Source organism: Marmota flaviventris, chromosome 19 (assembly GCF_047511675.1).
Source record: "Marmota flaviventris isolate mMarFla1 chromosome 19, mMarFla1.hap1, whole genome shotgun sequence".
Taxonomy (NCBI): Eukaryota; Metazoa; Chordata; class Mammalia; order Rodentia; family Sciuridae; genus Marmota; species Marmota flaviventris.
In genome coordinates this window covers 8,797,827-8,820,493 of record NC_092516.1, presented here as the reverse complement: position 1 = coordinate 8,820,493, position 22,667 = coordinate 8,797,827, and the positions used below count along the sequence as shown (strand labels likewise).

General features: G+C 41.7%; 1 protein-coding gene across 7 annotated transcripts in view; it reads right to left on the bottom strand.

Moving 5' to 3' along the window:
• Luc7l (LUC7 like) overlaps positions 1–22,017 on the bottom strand; it is a 32,495-nt gene extending 10,478 nt beyond the window's left edge. For 2 of the 7 annotated variants that reach the window (XM_027940917.2, XM_027940918.3), the window contains exons 1-5: positions 21,852–22,016; positions 19,870–19,964; positions 14,027–14,125; positions 4,418–4,528; positions 1,758–1,901 (exon numbers count right to left, since the gene is read on the bottom strand). In XM_027940917.2, the coding sequence (XP_027796718.1) occupies positions 1,758–1,901; positions 4,418–4,528; positions 14,027–14,125; positions 19,870–19,964; positions 21,852–21,912 (510 nt within the window). In that variant the 5' untranslated portion in view covers positions 21,913–22,016. Of the gene's footprint in view, positions 1–1,757; positions 1,902–4,417; positions 4,529–14,026; positions 14,126–19,869; positions 19,965–20,946; positions 21,018–21,851 lie in introns of those variants that run through there. The other 5 variants (XM_027940913.3, XM_027940914.2, XM_027940920.3 and 2 more) reach the window with 4 other exon arrangements.
• Positions 22,018–22,667: the final 650 nt, after the last annotated feature.

The following is a 22,667-nucleotide window of genomic DNA, read 5'->3' as shown; positions in this document are numbered from 1 at the left end:
GGGCCCCACATGCCCACCCAACAGCCTCACCCTTAATCATCCTAATCTTGTCCCCCAGGGTGTTGCAATAGTACTGCCTCTTAGGGGTAGCTCTCACAATGAGGGGTGAGAATACCACAGTCCTGGGCTTGGGCAGCCACAATCCTGCACACTGCTTCTTTTTTTGCAACCTGACATCCATGTGGGTAAAAACACCAAGCTGTAGTTATTTAGTCAAAGTATAAATTTTCCTGAGCCATTGGTGAACAGTTAGCATCTGTTCCCTGTCAGCAGGGCTCAGGATGCACTGAAACCCATGGCTTCCCTCCTGACTGATAGAGGCAACAGAAGCCCAACATTCCAAACATAGAACTCTTAGCAAAGTTTAAATATGCACTCCATTTCCCAGAAACCGAACTACCCTACAAACTAGGGGAAGGCTGGTAAAGGTTTGGGAAGTCATGCCACCATGCCAATGACACACAAAGCATGTGAGTCACCGCATCATTGAAACTGTCACACTCACAGTGCTTCTGTGTGATGTGGTGTAACAGTGGGTGCCACCGGCATTCAGCTCTCAATGTGAGCTTTTTTATTTATTTATTTTTTTAATATTGCTTGTCAATGGACCTTTTAATTTATTTATAATGCAGTGCTGAGAATCAAACCCAGTGCCTCACACATGCCAGGCAAGTGCTCTACCACTGAGCTACAACCCCAGCTCCCATGGAAGCATTCATATACAAAAGCACTGTATTTGTGGTATATATCTATTCATCATCCTTTATGGAAAAGAATTACAAGAATAAGGGTGTGGGCTGGGGATGTGGCTCAAGCGGTAGCACGCATGCCAGGCGTGCAGCCCGGATATATATATAGAGAGAGAGGGGCGGGGGGAGGAAGAGAAAGAGAGAGAGAGATAGATAGATAAATAGAGGCTGAGGATATGACTCAGCAGTAGAGTGTACCTGAGTTCAATACCCAGTAACACCAAAAAAAAAAAAAAGTAAACCCGAGAAAGAGTATGTCATCTAGGATGACACTGAGGGCACCGATTCACCAGGGGTCAGCACTTCCAGAACCAGCCTGCTCTGCCAACTTCGATGCCACCCATTGCTTGTGAATGGCTGAATGCAGTATTCTGAAGGTCCCAGCCTGAGTTACCCTACTGCCTGCTTCCCTTAAGTGACTGGTCTCGGAAGGCATGGCTCCAAAACCCACAAACCCTTGGCACAACTTAGTTAATATAACTAGGCATCTACCCAGTGTTAGGCTCCAACTGCAACCAGAAGCATAATAATAACCCAAACCAGACCTATACCAGGGCATTTACACACCATCTCTGCCCTTACCATTATTAATTAGCTCTGAGTCTGTGGGGTTCAGCCAGGGGGTCTCCAGAGTCACTCTACCCTAGAGTCTGCCCCCAATCCAAAGTTGTTCTCACACTCAAGACCACATTTTTTAGTGCATTATCTTCATCAGAATAAACAGGTAGATTAAAGAGGATTTCTAGGATAGTGAAACTACTCTGTAGGATAAGCCCAGTGTAAACTCCGGACTTTAGGGTGATAATGATGTAGGTCATCCATCAATGGTAACAAACATATTTCTGGTGGTAGGGAGCTGACAAGAGGAGAGGCTGTGTAGGAGATGCAGGGGATAGATGGGGAAATCTCCGCACCTGCCTCTCAAATTTTCTGTGAACTCAAAACCACTCTAATAAAAGTTTACTAATTAACTTTCATTTCTCTTCCCAAGACATTTCACTCACTGACCTCAGCTTCTTTTTTCTTTGCACGAACTTTCTCCACTTCCATGAGAATCTTTTGGGATTCGTCCACATTTCCTTCAGCTCCGAGCTGCTCAGCTTTAGCCAGAAGTTTTCCTATTTCTTCATTCAACTCGTGTACTTTTTCTGCCTGAGGGGAGAAATAATCAAGTAAGCAGACACCTAAAATCAAGATTCTGAATGCAAAACAGACAATTATTGTTGCATTCAGGCAACAATGGAAAAAAATGGAGTAGCTTAGGGCTGGAATAGTGGCTCGGTGGCATGGCACTTACCAGCACGTGTGAGGCCCTGGGTTTGATCCCAAGTACCACAAAGAAAGAAAGATAGATAGATAGATAGATAGACAGACAGACAGACAGATAAAAAACAATGAGTAAAATAAATAAATGAAACGGCCAAGATCTATACCAAGGTACATGTACATTTTAGGCGTCCTTATTGCCACCACCCGAAGTCGAAGCATTAATCTGTTTGTGGTGTTCCAACAAAAGCAGTGGCACAGCCAGGCGCCGTGGCCACTCCTATAACCCTAGGTGCTGAGAGCCATAGCCAAGTAGGAATGACGCATGGCAATTTCTTTGTCAGCCTACCCAATGTTGCTTAGAGGGAGGACTCTCCATTGTGGAAATGGGCTTGCCTTGGACCCAGGTCATTTGCAGTGACACTGCAAGAATGTTTGAGAAAGGTGACCCTGCTCAAGGACCAGGGTGGTTCAGCATTTAGAGAGGATCCTGCTGGATTAGGGTGGGTCCAGGTTTAGGGTGTATCCTGCTGGGATTAGGGAGTATCCTGCTGCCTCAGGAGCCAGCTCCTTGGGTTTAGGGCGGTTCCAGGTTTAAGGTGGACTCTGATGGGAATAGGGGGTATCCTGCCGCCTCCCGCTCCTTGAGTTCCCCCAGGATTCAGAGAGTATTTTGGGATGCAGAGCCCGGTGGAGGTGTGGATTTTCCTAGAACGTGCATGTAGAGTGCCGGTGACAGTTCGGGAATAAAGAGTTGCTGTTTGAATCTACGAGGCTGTGAGGTGGCTCGGTTATTTTGTGCCCAGCTAGACTGCGGCACCTAGGTACTCTGAAGGCTGGGGCAGAAGGGTCCTAAGTTTCAGAACAATCTGGGCAACTTAGCAAGGCCCCGTCTCAAAATAAAAAAAGACTGGGGATGGGGTCATGGCTCAGTGGTAGAGTGCTAATCTAACATATGAGGCACAGGGTTTGATTCTCAGCATGACATATAAATAAATAAAGATCCATTGACAACTTAAAAAAAAAAACATAGGACTGAGGATGTAGTTCATTACTGGGTTCAATCTCCAGGGCCACAAAAACAACATTTCAAAGAATCCTGTCATGTTGGTTATTTTCTGGTGTGTCTCTTTTCATGTCTTCTACCACAGTTCTGGAAGGTAATAAAATGTCTGGGTTTAAGTGCAGAAGCTTATGCTGCAAATATTAATCAATATAATTTAGCTTCAGAGGGGGCTGGGGTTGTGGCTCAGGGGTAAAGCGCTTGCCTCACAGGTATGAGGCACTGGGTTTGATCCTCAGTATCACATACAAATAAAGGTTTTGTATTCATCTACAACTAAAAAATAATTTAAAAAAATAAATTTACCTTCAGAAACAAAATAGCACCTTTGTTCCAATTAGCGAATACATATTCTCTAAGAAATGCTTCTTCAGCACTGAGAAGGAAAACAAAGGAGACCTGGTTCCACTGAAGAGGGGACAGGAGAGGAAAGCAACTGCTCCAACACTGGGGTCAGTCACCCACAGAGCTACCTCCTTTCCCCCAGGTGGATGTGGATAGATCACAGTTTGATCATCTTCCTCGAATTTTTCTTGTTTCCGCTTTCATATGGAGATGTTTTAAAAAAAAAAAAAATTAAGCTGAGTGAGATGGTTGCATGCCTGTTAGTCCCAGAAATTGGGAGGCTAATGCAGGAGGATCATAAGTTTGAGGTTAGTCTGGGCAACTTGGCAAGGTCCTATATCAAAAATGAAATTTAAAGAGGGTTGGGGCTAGGCACCATAGAGCAAGCCTATAACCCCAATGATTCCAGAGGCTAAGGCAAAAGGACTGCAAATTCAAACTCAGCCTCAGCAACTTAGCGAGATTTTGTCTCAAATAAAAAATAAAAGGTTGGGGCTGGGGCTCAGAGGCAGAGTGCTTGCCTAGCATGTGTGAGGCACTGGGTTCAGACCTCAGCACCACATAAAAATAAAACAAAGATATTGTGTCCACCTGTACCTAAAAAATAAATAGAAAAAATAAATAAACAGAAAATTAAAAAGGGCTGGGGATGTGGCTCAGTGGCTAAGTAATCTGGTTCAATGTCTACTACCAAAAAAATAAATAAATAATAAAAAGGATTCATTCGGGTATAGCTCAGTGGCAGAGTGTTGCCCAGTGTGAGCAAGGTCCTGGGCTCAATCCCTAGTGTCCTAAACAAACAAATAAGCAAAGTTAAAGAAATTATGTATAGAGGGGGGAAACAGATAAGGAAAAAAGGCAAGGCAGCAGCTCTAGGGGTGAGACCCTCTGGCATGGGCATGCTTAGTCACTCACTCATTGATGCTGAGGCACAGCGCCACCCACCAGTAATTCAATTACAGACAGCGATCTGTACCAAGGACCCCTGGTATACCTTTGCTGAAACTTCTGCACTGATCTCCTCCTGTGTTTCTGCCAACCGTTTCTTGGCAAGCTCAGTCCTCCGATCACACTCTGCAATAAAGGACTCCAAGTGATCCATTGCCTAGCTCAGGAAAAGCAAAGAAAGATGATCAATGATGATGCATGCCATAAACTCAAGGCACCCCTTGGTGTACTAGGAATGCACTATTCAGTTAGTTTCTGAAAGCCTGTAGTTTCAGCTATAGCTAACCAATCTGTAATTCCAATAAATCAAAGGTTTTGTTAAATCAAATGAATGCTAGGAAGCGCGGTGTTCTCATGTGACTTTCTTGTGCATTTTCAAAATTTGACAACATTGTCAAGAACACATCTCTCTGGGATAGAAATGGCTACATAGAAGCCAGATGCAATGGCACACGTCTGTAATCCCAGCGTCTAGAGAAGCTGAGGCAGAAGGACTGAGTTCAAAGCCAGCCTCAGCATTCAGCAAGACTCTGTCTCAAAAATAAAAAAAGGGCAGGGAATGTGGCTCAGTGGTAAAGAACCCCTAGATTCAATCCAATAAATAAATAAAGATATTACTGAGAGTTGTGAATAAATTTAGTTATTGCCTACTATCTACAGAAGGAATACCAGTTCACAAAGAAGGAAAAGAAATTCTACAAAATCTGCTTACTCTGAAAAGCATTGGTGTGAAACATGAAGAATGAATAAGCTGTCATAGGCACTAAGGTTAATTTGTTTCAGCCTGGCAAAGGCCAACATAACTACAGGTAAACACAAACAGGACATCAACTTCCAACCATCAGTCTATACTAGCAATGAAAGAGAAATATCTCCTTCATTAGTCACCTAGCTAATGATGGCATCATGTTCAGTATGTTCAATAAAGAACATTTAGTGGGGCTGGGGATGTGGCTCAAGCGGTAGTGCGCTCGCCTGGCATGCATGCGGCCCAGGTTCGATCCTCAGCACCACATACAAAGATGTTGTGTTCGCCGAGAAAAATAAATATTAAAGCTCTCTCTCTCTCTCTCTGTCTCTCTCTTAAAAAAAAAAAAAGAACATTTAGTGGTGATGACAGATTTATACAAAGTAACAAATTACCAAAACAGAAAGGAAAAGGTGGGTTGGAGATGAGAAAGCAACTGAAAGAACAACAGGTTAAGAAGTTATGATCTGGATTCCTCCTCCAAAGGCGGACAGCAGGGTGGTTATCAGAAGATGCTCCAGAGATCAGTGTTACTTCATGACCAGAGGGACACTAGAAAGGAGTCTCCAACATTTCTTCAAATTATCACAAACAGGAATGAGGCTCCAGGAGGCTGCCAAGTCTCCCAGGGACTGAAAAGGGCAAATCATCCCCCACTCACTATGTCTGACTCCAGTTCCAACTCCGTAACTGAGAAAAATCATAGTTCCTGTTACTGGTAGTATAAACATTGTGTTCAAGTCAAACCATGAGGAAATTAAATGATTTAGTCTTTGTGTGTGCCAACACAGTTGCATGCTAATTCCCAGGAAGATGAAGAACTGGTCACCTGCACTCACCTGGGATCAAAGCTGCCAATAAGAACCTAAGATGCCCAAGGCTTGCCTAGGAAGTGCCCCTACTGTCCACTCAATGACAGCACTGTGCACCTATAAGACCCAGGGTTCTATGGGGCGTAGGGGGAATGGAGGATGGAGACCTGACAATTCTGCCAGTGCCTTCACTGAGCAAAGCAATTACTTATACCACCAGCAGAACCCAAACTGGTTATGGCTTTGGATGTTTGAAAACCTAACAAATAAGTGGTAAAAACAGCATAGAAAAAGCAGACCCCAGAGAAGTCTTCTAACCCAGCATGTTCTTTAAAATGTGACTTTCCTTAGTTCCCATCTTAGAGGTTAGTGTCATGAAACAGGAATTCTTAAAAGTACCTGGCACACCCCTTCTTCCCAAGAGTGGGGCCCATAAACTCAAGGCCTCAGAACAGTAAATATAAACTACTGGGCTGGGGATGTGGCTCAAGTGGTAGCGCGCTCGCCTGGCATGCGCACTCGCCTGGCATGCGTGCGGCCCGGGTTCGATCCTCAGCACCACATACAAAGATGTTGTGTCTGCCGAGAACTAAAAAATAAATAAATATTAAAAAAAATTCTCTCTCTCTCCCTTAAAAAATAAATAAATAAATTACTGATAAATTCATATTTTTAGTCCTTTTGGTAGAAATATATCTACTTAATCATACCTTTAACCTGCTTTTAAAAAATTTATAGCAAAAAGGACTTGTATGCAGTGTCTAAAAGAGTCTGCCTATGCCACCACTCTACCAAAGTTTCATGAATAGGACATCCTCCTCCTTTTTTTTTTCTTGCCAGCAAAGCCTCATATTCCTGACAGAATCCTTGAACAGGAAATATGGGCTTCCAGCAACTACTCTGAAACAGTTTGTTAAAAAGTTGACCAAACACGATCAGTCTGTGGCATTTAAGAATTAACCTGTGAGGGCTGGGGCTGTAGCTCAGTGGTAAAGCTCTTGCCTTGCATACGTGAAGCACTGGGTTCGATCCTCAGCACCACATAAAAATAGATACTGTGTATTTATCTACAACTAAATAAATACTTAAGAAAAAAAGAGAGAGAGAGAAAGAATTAATTAATTAACCTGTGAGAGCTAGGGCTGTAGCTCAATGGTAGAGCACTTGTCTCGCAGGTGTGGGACCCTGGGTTCAATCCTCAACGAAAAAAAGAAAGAGAGAGAGAGAGAAAGAGAAAAAAGAGAAAGAGATAGAAAGAAAGAAAGGAAGAAATAAAGAAAAAAGAGAAAGAAAGAAATTGTGTCCATCTACAACTAAAAAAATTTTAACAACAACAACAAAAAAGAGAATTAACTTGTGAAAGCTGGGGATATAGCTCAGTTGGTAGAGTGCTTGCCTCAGATGCACAAGGCCCAGGGTTCAATCCCCAGCACCACAGCAAAAAAAAAAAAAAAAAGAAAGAAAAAGAATTAACCTGTGGGAAGCCAAGTATGACAGCCACAACTGTAATCCCAGTGACAGGGGCTGAGGCAAAGGATTACAAATTAGAGGCCACCCTGGGCAACGTACTAGGGTTCTGTCTCAAAATTAAAAGAGCTGGGGATACAGTACAGCGCCCTGGGGCACATCCCCCAAAGCACCCCACCCACCCACACACACAGACATAGACAAGAAGAATTAATCTACTCTGAAGTTGGTGTCACAGCACACAACTAACCCAGCTCCTCTGGAGACTGGGGCAGGCCATCAGAAGCTCAAGGCCAATGGGAAACTTGGTGAGACCCTGTGCCAAAATAAAAATAAAAAGCTGGGGTACAGCTTAGCACTTAACTAGCAGGCAAGAGGCCCTGGGTTATACACCAGCAATGCAACAAACAAACAAACAAACAACAACAAAAAACACCACCACCCACAAACCCTCGTCTGTTGCTTCCAGCTGCCTGCAGGGTGCATGACAGGCAGAGAAAGGCCAGTAAATGCTTATTGCCTCGCCTTTTTTTTTTTTTTTTTTTTTTGGTACTAGACCCTGAACCCAAAGGTGCTTTTATAAACTGAGCCACATCACCAACCTTTTTATTTTTTCATCTTAAGGCATGGCCTCACTAAGTTCCTGAGGCTGGCCTCAAACTCACAATCCTCCTGCCTCAGCCTCCAGTCACTGGAATCATTGGCATGTGCCACAGCCACCATACCTGGCCAACCTTATTTATTTATTTGTGTATGGTGCCGAGAATCAAACCCAGTGAGCCTCACACACGCTAGGCAAGGCTTTACCACTGAGCCACAATCCCAGCTCCAACCTCCGTATTTTTAAAGCCCAACTATGAATTCTCTGAATAAGCAATACATGGTCACTGAGAACATACAAAAACAAAAAAAAAAGCTTTTGGTTTTTTTGCTACTGATAACAAACTTTATTTGTGGCATCCAATTTTTAAATCTTACAAATAACCCTGCCACAAATTCTGCATGTATTATGCGCCAATCTGTGTATATATCCAATGGATTTTTTTTTTTTTTAAGCAGGGATGGGGATTGGGGATAAAATTTCTAAGACAAGCCTGCCCTCAAACGTGTGATCCTCCTGTGAGCTTCCAAGCTGCTAGAAACAGAGGCAAGCACTGGTAGCACCCAGCTTCTAATCACATTCTTAGCACAGATTTGCAGAAATAAATTACAAGGTAGAAACTTTTAAATTTTTTTTTTTTTTGCTTTTGCCTACTATATTAGCAATCTGATAAACTTAAGCTGACTATATTAGCAACCTAATAAATCTAATAGCTTTATCTGATGTAGAAAACATAATTCTTCAGTAATCCCAACACCTTGGGAAGCTGAGGCAGAAGGCTCACAGGTTCTAGGCAAGCCTCAGCAACTCAGTAATGCCCTAAGCATTTGAGACAGAGACCCTGTCTCAAAATAAAAAATAAAAATGGCTGGGGATGTGGCTTAGTGATAAAAGTGCCTCTGGGTTCGATCCTCAGTACCCACCCACCCCCCCAAAAATAATTCTTTCCCCTTCCCTTTTCCAAGAAATTATAAGAGTGTAATGTGTATCCTTTAAAACTGCATTAAATTTTCATACTTAAGCATACAATTTCTGGTCCAACCAACCAGTTTTTCAAGTTATTCTTTTCATATCACATCTATTTTCTATGATCTAAAGCTGTGTAATAAAGCTGGTTTTAACATAAGTACGTTAATCCCTCCTGTATATTTTAGTTTTCTTGACTACTTCAATGATTCAAAATGATCCAATAAATATTTTATGGGTTTTCTTCCATAGCAAGTATACCTGATGAACAATTAGAGATGACTCATCTATTTAATATTTTAAATTTATATAAAGGATTGGCAAGACCTCTAAATTATATACAATATCATATTAAAAGTCAAATGCCATTTAAACCATGTATAATAAACCTCAGGCTGGGGATATAGCTCAGTTGGCAGAGTGTTTGCCTTGCATGCACAAGGCCCTGGGTTCAATCTCCAGCACCACAAAAAAAAAAAAGAAAGAATAAACCTCAATAATAAAGCCTTCTATAGGACAGAATCTTTTTAACCAATGTACCAAGACTCAGCACTATAGCCTGATACAATGCAACACACCTGTAGTAACAGCTACTCTGGAAGCTGAGTCAGGAGAATCACTGGACACAGAAGCTCTAGGCCAGCCTGGACAATACAGTAAAACCTTGTCTCAAAAATAAAACTTTAAGGGGCTGGGGATGTGGCTCAAGCGGTAGCGCGCTCGCCTGGCAGGCGTGCGGCCCGGGTTCAATCCTCAGCACCACATACAAACAAAGATGTTGTGTCTGCCAAAAACTAAAAAATAAATCTCTCTCTCTCTCTCTCAATCTCTCTTTAAAAAATAAAATAAATAAAACTTTAAGCCTGGCATGTGGTATAGGCCTGTAATCCCAATAGCCCAAGAGGCTGAGGCAGAAGATCCCAAGTTCAAAGACAACCTCAGCAACTTAGTGAGGCCCTAACCAACTTGGTGAGACCCTGTCTCAAAATCAGAAATAAAAAGAGCTGGGGGCTGGGTTTGTAGCTCACTGGTAGAACACTTGCCTCACATATATGAGCCACAAGGTTCAATCCTCAGCACCACATAAAAATAAAGATATCATGTCCATCTACAACTAAAAAAATATTTAAAAGGGGTAGGGAGATTGGAGATTTAGATCAATTGGTAGAGTGCTTGCCTCACATGCACAAGGCCATGGGTTCAATCCTCAGTGACAGACACACACACACACACACACACACACACACACATAAAAAGGAGCAGGCTGGGGATGTAGCTCAGTAGTAAGAGCACTGCAGGGTTCAATTTCCAGTTTACACCCTCCCGCCCCCACCAAAAGGAACAGGAGTCTTAACAGTAGCGTCAGTGTAAAAGCGTTCTTGTTGATCTGACCACAACAACTTGGTTTATTTTATTTATCATTAATAGTGTATTTCTTGGGGCTGGGGTTGTGGCTCAGTGATAGAGTGCTCGCCTAGCATGCATGAGGCACTGGGTTCAATCCTCAGCACCACGTAAATGTAAAATAAAGATATTGTGTTCACCTAAAACTTAAAAATAAATATTTTTTTAAAAAATAGTGTATTTCTTGGTTGTCCTGGGGACTAAACCCAGGGCCTTGAACACACTAACCAAGCACTCTACTGCTCAGCTACATCCTGATTCCTAACAAAAAAAAATGTTTAAACACACAAATCAAAATGATGGTTGCATTTAATATATTTGTTTATTAGTAAATGTCACCATTTTGGTGTCAATTATCTGTTTATTATGACTGATAAAAACGGATCCTATACATGAGTGACCCACAGAACTGAATCTGATTCCTTCCCAAGGGTTGTACCATGCTGCTTTCATGAATTATGGCAGAAAGAAATTCAACACTTTCAGATACACTGCAGATCAATGTGTATCTCACAGAATTATTTCAATAATGAAAAAAATAATACTCAAACATCTGACAAGCTACAGAAATATGTCCCATATGGCTTCAAACTTCTTTAGAAAAATCTAAATTAGCTAGGTATGGGGGCACATGCCTATAATCCCAGCTATTTGGGAGACTAAAGCGGAGGATCCTAAATTCAAGGCCATATTCTACAACTTAGCAAAATTCTATCTCAAAAATCAGAAGTGGAGAGTGGAGATTGTAGCTCAGTGGTAGAGCACTCATCTAGCACGTGTACCACATAAAATAAAATAAAGGTATTTTGTCCAACTTCACTAAAAAAAAAAAAAAAAAAAAAAGTCTGGGCACAGTGACAGTGGTGCATGCCATGTAATCCCAGTGGCTCAGAAGGCAGGAGAATTGCAATTTCAAAGCCAGCCTCAGCAAAAGCAAGGTGCTAAGCAACTCAGACCCTAAATAAAATACAAAATAGGGCTGGGGACATGGCTCAGTGGTCGAGTGCCTCTGAGTTCAATCCCCAATTTGCTATCCCCACAAAAAAATCAGAAGAACTAGGGGAGTAACTCAATGGTAAAGCACCCTGGGTTCAGTCCTAGTACCTCCTACCCAAATACACTCAATCTGAACAAATCATGGATTACTGACAGCCCATAACTTGATAACATGAGAATTACACCTATGTCCTTTTCCCAGAAGCAATGACCACAAAACAATGGTTCAACAAATCAACCTGTCAACCTGGACATGAGGGAGCTGCTGGTACTAAGCCTGGGACTCAGATCATGTTCCTCCACGGGCCATAGGGAAGGCTGGAAATGTTGTGCCAACACCAGGTATCAGAACACAGTAGCAGCAGAGTGCAAGGGCAAGAATCAGGCCATTCACTCTACCTAGCCAGGGTTCCTGAGGCATTCTGCTTCCTGCAATTACAACTTTTACAGCAATCACTAGACTTTCTGATTAACTTATTTATACATGAGAATGAAACTGACAATCTCACTTATACAAAAAGCAACTCCACTGCTGGGATGCCTGGAGGCAGATTAGAACCACTTAACTCTCCATTCTAAGAAATGTCCAATTGAGCTACTGATGCTGTTCTTATCCAAAAAATTTCACATATGAAGAAAACATACTGAAAATAATTTGTTCTAGTTTACCGACCTTCATCTTATAACAGAAACTTTGTACCCTTTGAGTGACATCTCACCATCTGTCCCAACATAAAGGAATTTCATTCATTCATTCATTCATTTTCTGGTGGGACTGGGGGGTTGAACTTAAGGGTGCTTTACCACTGCATTACAGCCACCACTCACCCCCGCCCACCCCCTTTTTTCATTTTGAGACAGGGTCTCATTAAGTTGCTGAGTTGGCTGTGAACTTCTCCTGCTTGAGCCTCCTCAGTCACTGGGAGTGTTTGGGAATTTTTGGTATGTTTGGTATGGAATTTATCTATGTTTTTGGTAATTTTGAGTTTCTAAATAGACAGTGGTGCCTAGCTTTCTCTTTTAACTTTCTGAGATATTATTATTATTATTTTAATTGTAGTTGGACACAATATCTTTATTCTATTTATTTATTTGTTTTGTTTATTTATATGTGGTGCTGAGGAGTGAACCCAGGGCCTCACATGTGCTAGATGAGCGCTCTACCGCTGAGCCACAACCCCAACCCCACTTTCTGGGTTTTGTAACATTTTAAGATAACAGAAATCACATCATCAAACCTGTTATTTATCCAAATGGCTAATCCAGAGTTTTCAACATTGTTCACTGAAAAACCTTTGTATTCCACACTGGTGGAAAACACAAGCTTCATAATAAACCAAATTATTATACATTTCAATTATTTTCTGTAATCTCAGTTTCTTCCATAAATGTATTTCTTTTTTAGCATTAATTTCATCAGCACTTAAAAACTGCATTGACATTTTAGTTCAATTAAAATGCTAATAAAATCTATGATCCAAAGAGATTCCTTACTAAAATGAGGACTTCAACCTATAAACCTATAGAAGTTATCAGTTTTTGAAACCCTAAGTCTCAAGACAATGGTCACCGTTTTACAACTGCTTATTTGCAAAAATTTAGCAATCTGATTATACGTAAGTATTGGCAGGGGTATATGCACTGATATTAGGGGTACAAACAAGAAGAAAATCATCTGCTAGGAATATACCCTATCTAAATCCCCATACATGCAACCAAGAAGCTATTTTAAAAATTCCTATTATTATTTGTAATAGGAAATCTAGAATCAATCCAAATGTTTATGAATAAAAACAGTTTTTAGAGCAGCAATGAAAAAATAAACCATGCCCAACAACAGAGGTAAGCAGAAATGTAATGCTGAATGGGGAAAAAAAAAATTCAGATCAAGATAGGGCTTCATTCACACCAGAGTTACATTCCCAGCACTGCCCGCCTCACCTTTTTTTGCAGTACTGGGATTGAACCCAGGGCTGTTCTACCACTGAGCTATAGCCCTTTTCTTATTTTGAGACAGGTTCTCGCTAAGTTGGTCCAAGTCGGCCTTCAATTTGGGATCCTCCCGCCTCAGCCTCACAAGTAGTTGGGGGTTTTTTTATATTTATTTTTTAGCTGTAATTGGACACAATATCTTTATTTTATTTATTTATTTTTATTTGGTGCTGTGGATTGAACCAGGGCCTCGCATGTGCTAGGCGAATGCTCTAACACTGAGCCACAATCCCACCCCCAAGTAGTTGGTTTATAAGCATGCTTGAAACCATATTTATAAAGCTCAAAACAAACAAGAATCATAAAAATATGTAATAATGTTTTTGAAAGAAAATCATACATACAAAATCCTGGATAGTTAATAAGATAATAGGGGGCTGGGGATGTGGCTCAAGCGGTAACGCACCCGCCTGGCATGCTTGCAGCCCGGGTTCGATCCTCAGCACCACATACAAAGATGTTGTGTCCGCCGAAAAGTAAAATAAATAAAAATATTAAAAAAAAAAAAAGGATAATACACAGATGTAGAATAATACTCTAGTACTCTGCTAAAGAAAAGTGATAACAAGTGCCTATTTCATTATTTTGCTTACTAATTTAGGAATACTACATTATTCTTATTCTACATTTGGTTCTTTATAGTAGGGATGAAGACCAAATAACACTTACATCCAATTCAAAGAACAGATCTCTTTCTTTACTTGCAATCTCATAATCTGCTCGGAGGGCCAAGTCGTGGATCTTGGTACATTCTCCTAAATCCATGCGCTGTGGGAGAACAAAACATTCACATATGAATATTTTGCAGAAAGTTGCAGAACATATAACAGGCCTTGAATTACTTTTTATGTTTTGGAATCAGAGATTGAACCCAGGAGTGCTTAACCATGGAGCAACATCCCCAGCCCTTTTTATATTTTATTCAGAGATAGGGTCTCACTAAATTGCTTAGAACCTTGATAAGTTGCGGAGGCTGGCTTTGAACTTACAATATTCCTATCTCAGCATTAGAGGCATGCACCACTGTGCCCAACTATGACTTGGTATTTCAACAGATAAGATAAACTATATTTTTTTGAGTACTAAAACTTGACAAGAAAATTAAGAAATCAAATATGGCTGAGAAGTTTCTTTTACCACCATGATTACGAGATACCTGGAAATGAAGCACTCAACAGTGTAAAGGTGCATCTCTAATTCAGATAAGTGAACTGCAATCAAGAAAACCTATCATATTAGCTCTCACCACCTTTATGCACTTACTCTTTATTTGCAGTACTGGCATTGAACACACGTCCTTGCACATGTTAGCCAAGTGCTCTACCACTGAACTACGTTCCCAGCCCTTTTTTACTTTACTTTGAGGGTCTTGGGAATACAGAGGTGTGCCACCATTCCTGGCACCACCAGTCTTATTTCTGCTGCAGGTGAAGCATTCAGTAATGAATGTTTTAAGGGGTGCAACTGGCAAGGGCCAGAACACAGTATCATCGTAACAGCTTTCTAGAATTCCTCCTTGTGATCTTGGCTACTCAAACTATTCCATGTTGGCTGAGAGAAGGCAGACCATGCAAGGAGGCTGAGCGTGGGGCTGGGGCTGTAGCTCAGTGGTAGAGTGCCTCCCTTGCATGTGTGAGGCCCTGGGTTCGATCCTCAGCACCACATAAAAATAAGTTCTGTCCAACTACAACTAAAAAAAAATTTTTTTTAAAAACTCTATTTAAAAAAAAGAGGCTGATCGTGGAGAATCCCAAGTTCCAGGCCAATATGGACAAAAGAGATATTGTCTCAAAATTTAAAAACAGGGCTGGGGATGTAGCTTAGAGGTGAAACGGATGCTTAGCATGTACAAGGTTATGAATTTGATCCCTATTATGAAGAAAATGAAATAAAAAAATAAATAAATAAAAAGGAAAAAAGATGCTCTATGCTTAAGATGAAGAAACAAGAAAGCAAAAAGGAAAGATGAATCAGAAATTGAGTTCTGGCAATTACAACACAACCTAACAAGTGGCTTTGTGTGGCTCTTGATATAATTAAAGCAGAAAGGGCTGATTCAGAGTCCAAAGAATCATCCCAAAATTCTTCTAACCTGGTAAATGACCCCAGACACATAACTGGATCACTCAGTTGCCAAACTTGAGAAATAATAAGCCCTCTTACTAAAACAAAATGATCTGTGTTGTAAGATTAGCTTGATGTACTACTATGCGTTCTAACCAGATGTAGACTAAATAGGTAACAACGAATGCTTTTTATCTAAACCCTAAGACCACAACTCTGTGTAGGCACCTCCACTCTGGCCATTTGGATAACAATAAAGAAGTTTGCACAGATGGTATTAAATTAACAAAAATTTACCTGATCAGAAAAAAAGCACATGTCTACATAATTAGTAAAAAAAATAAATAAATAAATAACATTGAACTCCAGTAACTCCTTTAAGCTCAAACTATAACTATGGGGCTGGGATTGTGGCTTAGTGATACAGCGCTTCCCTAGCATGTGTCAGGCATTGGGTTCAATTCTCAGCACCACATACAAATAAGTAAAAAATAAAGATCCACCGATAACTAAAAATATTAAAAAAAAAAAACCTGTAACTGTGATCAAAACTATTTTTTAAAGTTCCTGGATTATAAAATCCTCACATCCTATGCAAATTAAAGGACAGGCCTAGTCTTGTAGAAAATGTATGCCAGGCTTAGTAACAAAATACCATTCCATTTTACCAGCAACAGAGCCAGAATGGGGTTGGGCAAACAAGTAGTGGAATTTATCTTCATTTTGTGACTTTTCTCCATTATTTTTATTCTGAAGTCAGATGTAGCTCACGTTATGCTGATTATATAGGGGGTCTAGAAGAAGGGTAAACAGTGGTTCTAAAAGCCAAAGTTTCAAGTAAGATCATCAACCCTGTAAACCTGATAATTTCTGCTTCATAAGCTTTTCTAAGTACCATTACTTTTTTTTTTTTTTTTGATACTAGAGATTAAACCCAAGGGCACTTTATCACTGAGTTACACACCCAGTTCTTTTTTTTTTTTTTTGAGACAGGATTTGCTAAATTGTCAAGGTTGGCCTCAAACTTGTGATCTTCTTGTGTTAGCCTCCTGAATAGCTGAGATTATAGGTGTGTGCCACTGCACCTGGCCTGGGTACTTACTATTCAGCCAGGTGTGGTGGGCCAGGCCTGTAATCCCAGCTATTAAGAAGGCTGAAGCAGAAGGACTGCAAGTTTGAGCCAGCCTGAGGAATTTAGCAAGACCTTGTCTCAAACATAAAGAGGGAGATGGATGTAGCTCAGTGGTAGAGTACCCCAGGGCCAATCCCTAGTACAGCCAAAAATAAATAGACAGATAGATACATAATTTCCACAAATGGAACTAAGTGCTTACAAAGGCTCTGTTGTTGAAAGAAAAAACCATCACCAAAGGAAGTTAAGAACTAAAACCTTTTAACTCAAGTACAAAAAGTCTTAAGTGCACACTGGCTTCTATTTTAAACACTCAACTATCAAGCAAGTTTTGACATTAGAAAATCTCACCTTAAGCAAAGCTTAACACTTTATTTATTGACGTGAGGGCTCTCAAAATTCACTGTTAAAGCCGGGTGCAGTGGTGCACATCTGTAATCCCAGCGACTCATGAGGCTGAGACAGGAGTTCAAAGCCAACCTCAGCAACCACGAGGCGCTAATAAGCAACTCAGTGAGACCCTTCTCTAAATAAAATACAAAACAGGACTGAGGATGTAGCTCAGTGGTTGAGTGCCCTTGAGTTCAATCTCTGGTACAAAAAAAAAAAAAAAAGTCACTGCTAAAACAGAGTACAAGTACAGGATTGGGATCCATGACTACCTTTTTTGGTATACCTTTCCAGCTATGTCAGGAAGCAAGGAGACACTGGCCATTCCACAAGTAGCTGAAACACCAAGCTGAATTGATATCTCACATTAAATTCTTCCAAAATACTCCAATTTGGCTATGAAGTCCAATGTGTCAGACCATTTTTAACTATGAGATGTAGTACCAACACCTATGTTTTCCACTCTATGCTCTGGTGGTCTAACATGGCTGACAGAAACCCAAACATAATGGTATACATTCCAACTAGTAGTGAGTACTGAGGCAGGAGAATTACACAAGTTCAAGATCAGCCAGGGCAACTTAGCAAGAACAGTCTCAAAAGTAAAATAAAAAGGGTTGGGGATTTGTTCAGTGGTTGAGTACCACAAAAAAGAAAGCCAGGTGATGGTGCATACCTTGCAACCCCAGCAACTTGGGAGGCTGGGACAGAAAGATCCCAAGTTGAAGGCCAGCCTGGGCAATTTAGTGAGACAACTAGGAAGATAGCTCAATGGTAAAGCACCACCATGTTCAATCCCAATGAGGAAAAAACAAACAAACAAACAACAAACAAAAAAATCCACTGTTGACAAGGAAGGCAACTAGAGGTGCCTGAATCTTCAGAAAATGGAAGTTCTACCAAGACCTAGTACACCACCTTACCTCCAATTGCTACTTTCATCTTCCAAACTCACTACATTTTCCCATAGGCCTCAATAATTATTTCCATTACTTCCTGACCCACCCCATTAAAACCTGGACCAGGAGCAGCCCTCAGCAGGCTGAAGATTACAAACACTTTCTCTCTGCTGCTAAAGAACTATGTTCATTCCTCTTCAGTGTACTGCAAAAAGAACTGCACAGAAGAGTGATCTGGTTCCACTATACCTCACCTCCAAAAAGCCCATAGCAAAGCTCAACACTCACAACCTCCTTTAGAATTCCCAATCCTCACCCTATTTTCAGCAGCCTCTAACCTTTGCAAAGCACTGTCTTCATGTGCATCTATACTTCCTGGGTTTATTCCTCCTCCTCCTCCTCCTCCTCCTCAGCCTGCTCTAATTAAACATCTCTGTTGAGCTATCTTGCCCAATTCAAGCACTACAATGATCCACCAAGCCCATTACTTTTTTCCACTCACCTAACTCCACAGCTCTGCCTCCCTCATAACAGATCAGACACGCTCCCTCTGATCTTGCCTCCACCCAGAACATGATATCCCTGTAACCACACTCATGTGTTCTTTCACCTTTCAGGTCTCTGCTCAAATGTCCCTCAGAAGCCTTTCCATATCATCCTAGCCTAAAACAGCTAGTTATCTACTTGCTGTCCACCCTCTTTCCCACTAAATAAGAGTGTGGATTTTACCACTGGCTTGGTATCTCTAGCACCTGGCACACAGCAGTGGTCTAATAATAAATATTAAGCAAATAACTTTTAACCTAACAAAAAGCACCTATGGGAAACCCTTATTCTGATTATTTTTCTTGCCAGTGTTCCAGAGCAATGCCAAAGGGCTCTGACCAATGAAAATATGACTGAAATCCTCAGTAGGGTTCATGTCCATCTGCTTTACTGCTTTTTTCTGGTATGGATTTGTCAATGTTTCCAAGTTGTGATTCCTACACAAGAATGTATCCTACTGCTATACTGCTCATCACTAATGGAGATTACTAATCTGCACACATTACTCACAATTTGCTACAGAAAATAACAGTATGATGTTTTTCTACCCTGGGTTAGACTGCAAGCAGGTCCCAAGTAACCCAGGCATAAGTTTGGTGTTCATTTCATGTCTACGGCCAGAAATGCCAGTCTTGAAGACGTAGTATAGCTGAGCAGTTCCTCAGCAGATATGTTCCCAACATGGTAATAACAGAAGCCATGATTCACCATGAAGAAATGTTTTCTGGAACACAAGTGGGCAGTTTTTACATTCCACAAGGCAGCCGTAAAGACTTAAAAGGGGGATCCTTCGTAGAACACTTTTGCTTTAAGTGAATGAATAGATGATCCTCCACCACTTATTCTTCTTAAATTGTATTTAATTTTGAATAAATGTAAACTCCACAAAACTAACAACCATTTTGTTCACCTGAAATAGATTCTACAGTCACTGGATAATGTATGGATTTCACAAAAAGGTGTTCCACAAAACTAACATCCATTTTGTTCACCTGAAATAGATTCTACAGTCACTGGATAATGTATGGATTTCACAAAAAAGTGACATAATAAAAACTAAAAAATTAATGCTATCCCCAACTGTTAAAAAAAAAAAAAAAACTATATAAGAAGAAAATGTACCTTGCTTGGTAAAGAGCCTAGAATATAGTCAACCAGTAATCATACAAACAAATCCATCCAGAATTTTCAAAGAACTACAGGCTGACATAAAGTGCATATTGTGCTACATTAGAACGTTTGTACTACTTAGTTGTATGTATTTCATTGTGAATGATTTTACAAAAACTTGATAAATTCTTACAAACAGAATTTCACACCACTGAAATATGTTCCATAACATAAAATTCCACCACACTAACTTGAAAATTAGCAAGTAATTTCTGCCTGTTGGAGGAAAATAAAATTTAACCTGAAAACCCTTCACTGTCTACACAACACCCAGGGTGAGTATTTCCTGAGGTCCCCAAAAATGTACCTACCGTCCCAGCCAGGATGTCATGGGGGCAGCAGTCCAGAAGGTGACTCTTGCAGACTCGATCATCTGTAAACTTGACCCTCTGTCTGGTTTCGTCTCCTGAAATTCATTTGTGGTTTTAAATAAGACAATATTATCAGGCTAATCACAAAAGGATATCTGGTACAACAATTCACCTGGATGATTTGCAGACTATCATTTCTGTGTTTTCCCCATCACATATACTGAAAAGCTGATCTAGAGACATTTACAACTGGAGTAGAATACAGAATTTTTTTTGGAGGCCAAATTTACCATGAAGAATCACAATGATATCTGACTCCATCTTTGTGCCAAAAGAAGTCAAGGAGTCAGAAGTAAAAGACTGAGCACCAAAAGGCCATTGTCTAATACATATACATGTGGGCAGTGAGATACCAATGAGTGCCATCAATCAACTGTGTGACTTATAGTTGATAATTTCTACAAACAAAATCTACTTATTAGCTTAATCTTTTTGTTATGGAGAAACACAAAAGCGGTGGTTTGCCCAAATTTACATAAAGAAGAAAGGTTTCAAACTCTTATCACTGACTGTTAAATAATCTAGATCTATTTTTCTCATTCCCCTTTCATCCCCACCCTTAAAAAAGAAAGTTGGCACCTGGGAGTCACTTTTAACAAGACAATACCAAAAAAAGCAAAAAGGAACTAGGTTAGTCAATACACACTGTGAGCTCCAACACATACTGTACCCATCTGCATTCTTCAAGACCTCAGCTGCAGAATTTTATGCCCGCTGTTGAAAAGTTTTAAAGGAAAAGTTTTCTTGCCCACACCTGCAGTAAGGAAGTCAGGGGGAATGATACATAAAAGTAAAGGCAAAGTGGTATGTGACAAATTTTAAAGCTAATCTGTGTATAGGACACAGAGCTGTGTAATAGTCAAGGAGGAATATATTTTAGGACTTGCAAGCATCCAGGATTAATGTAGTGTCTTTTTATTGAAAATGTTTTCTTTCTAAACTACACTTTTAAAGTTACTTGTGAAAAAAAGCAAACACTTTTTTGTTATAACAGCTTAGAAATTGGTTGTGACTCACGGCTCGATGAACATGAGGCTTTTCTGCAACTCCCTTGCAGATTGATGTAGGCAGGCAAAGATACACTGAACCTTTATAAATAAAATAGAGGGGCCACAATTGTTCAGTTTGTATGAAATAAAAATATGGGAAGCAATTCAAAAGCAACTCAATAAACAAAGAAAGCTAAAAAGCACTTATTCACCTATGAAATAAAGTGCAAAGAATCTGCACAGCCCTGAGAATGTGCCAGTGTGAACTTACAACTTCATTACTTCAGTAGAAAAGGAAACAAACCACAGCAGGTATTTGTTTTGCAAGGATGCAACCGCTTTATCCTGAGACAACCATGATCTTTCGCTCCTCCCTACAGTACAACCTACCTAACGACCGCCAAGCGCTGCCTAAGCAGAGGCTCTCCTGTGTGGTTGGGGGAAAGAGGGGCTGGAGAAGTACTGGACAGAAACCCACATTAGAAAAGCTCAATTTATGGCTACCCTTCAACGGTACAGGACAGAACGCCCCAGGGTTTCGAGGCCCATTCTTCTGCCCTGAGGAGCCACAGAGAATTCCGCCGCCTGGCTGCCAGCGACCCAGAGCCCGTGCTGGTTCCAGCCCTTCGCCGACTCTCCGGTTCGCGCGGGGGCGCAGGGCCGCTGCGCCGACGGGAAGCCGCAGGAGCCCCTCGCGCGGACTCCGAGGAAGAAGCCTGCCCCAGACCCACGGCCGGCCCACTGGGAGCCCGGCCGCGGGCTCGGTGGAGGCGAACCGGCTCAGACAAAGGCCCGACGCCGGCTGTCCGCGAGCGGGGGAGGGGCGCTGAGCCCCGCGCAGACGCAGACGGCCATGGCCCCCGCCTCGGGCCGCCCGGCGGCCTCGCCTCACTCTCGCCCCAGCCCCTCGCCTGGTCGGCCGCCCAGACTCACCGTCCCGAGCCGTGCCCATGAGCTGGTCCAGCAGAGCCCGCATCTGCGCCTGGGCGGACATGGTGGCCAAGCGGGCGAACGCGACAGCTCCTACCGAGGTGGCGGAGGCTACGAAGAACGGCCGCGTCGGTCTAGAGCCCGCTCGGCTCTTGCCCGCCGCGGGGGATGCCGGGAGGAAATGCGTGGCGCCAGTGCTTGGCCTACTGGGAAGTGTAGTTTCGGGGGCAGGGCAGGCGTAGGCCTGGGGGCGGAGCCAAAAGCCCCGGACCAGGCACCGCCCACCTTTTACCGCAGACGCCCCGCTGGCTGGGAACCTGCACTCTTGAACTTCCACAGTATGGAAAGCAAAGTCTTCTACCAGCGGTGAAGGCGTGCGTTTAACACTTAAGTGCCTGGGCTGTCTTACTTCTATAGAATTGGCGTGCTAAACGTGCTCTCTTAGGGATTCCGCCATCCCGCACTGAAGACTGAGCCGCTCTGCTGCTGAGCCAAATTCCTAGCTTTTTTTTCTTTCTTTCTTTTGTTTTGTTTTGTTTTGGACACACAAGATCTCCCTAAATTAAGTTGGCCTGGAACTTGCAATTGTTACTGCTGTTGACCATTGATGAGTCCTTGCTTCCCCAATGTTGAAGAATAACACCAAAGAAGCACGCGAGGCAAGGTCAGAGTAGAAATTAGAAGTTTATTAAAGGACAGCAGAAAAGACTTCTCCAGGAGGAAGAAGGGACCCAAGAGGTGGAATCCGTGGAAGTGCGGTTGTCTCCCCTTTTTATAGTTTTGGTGATGGAATGTAGGTTGGAAGGCCTGAGGGGTGGG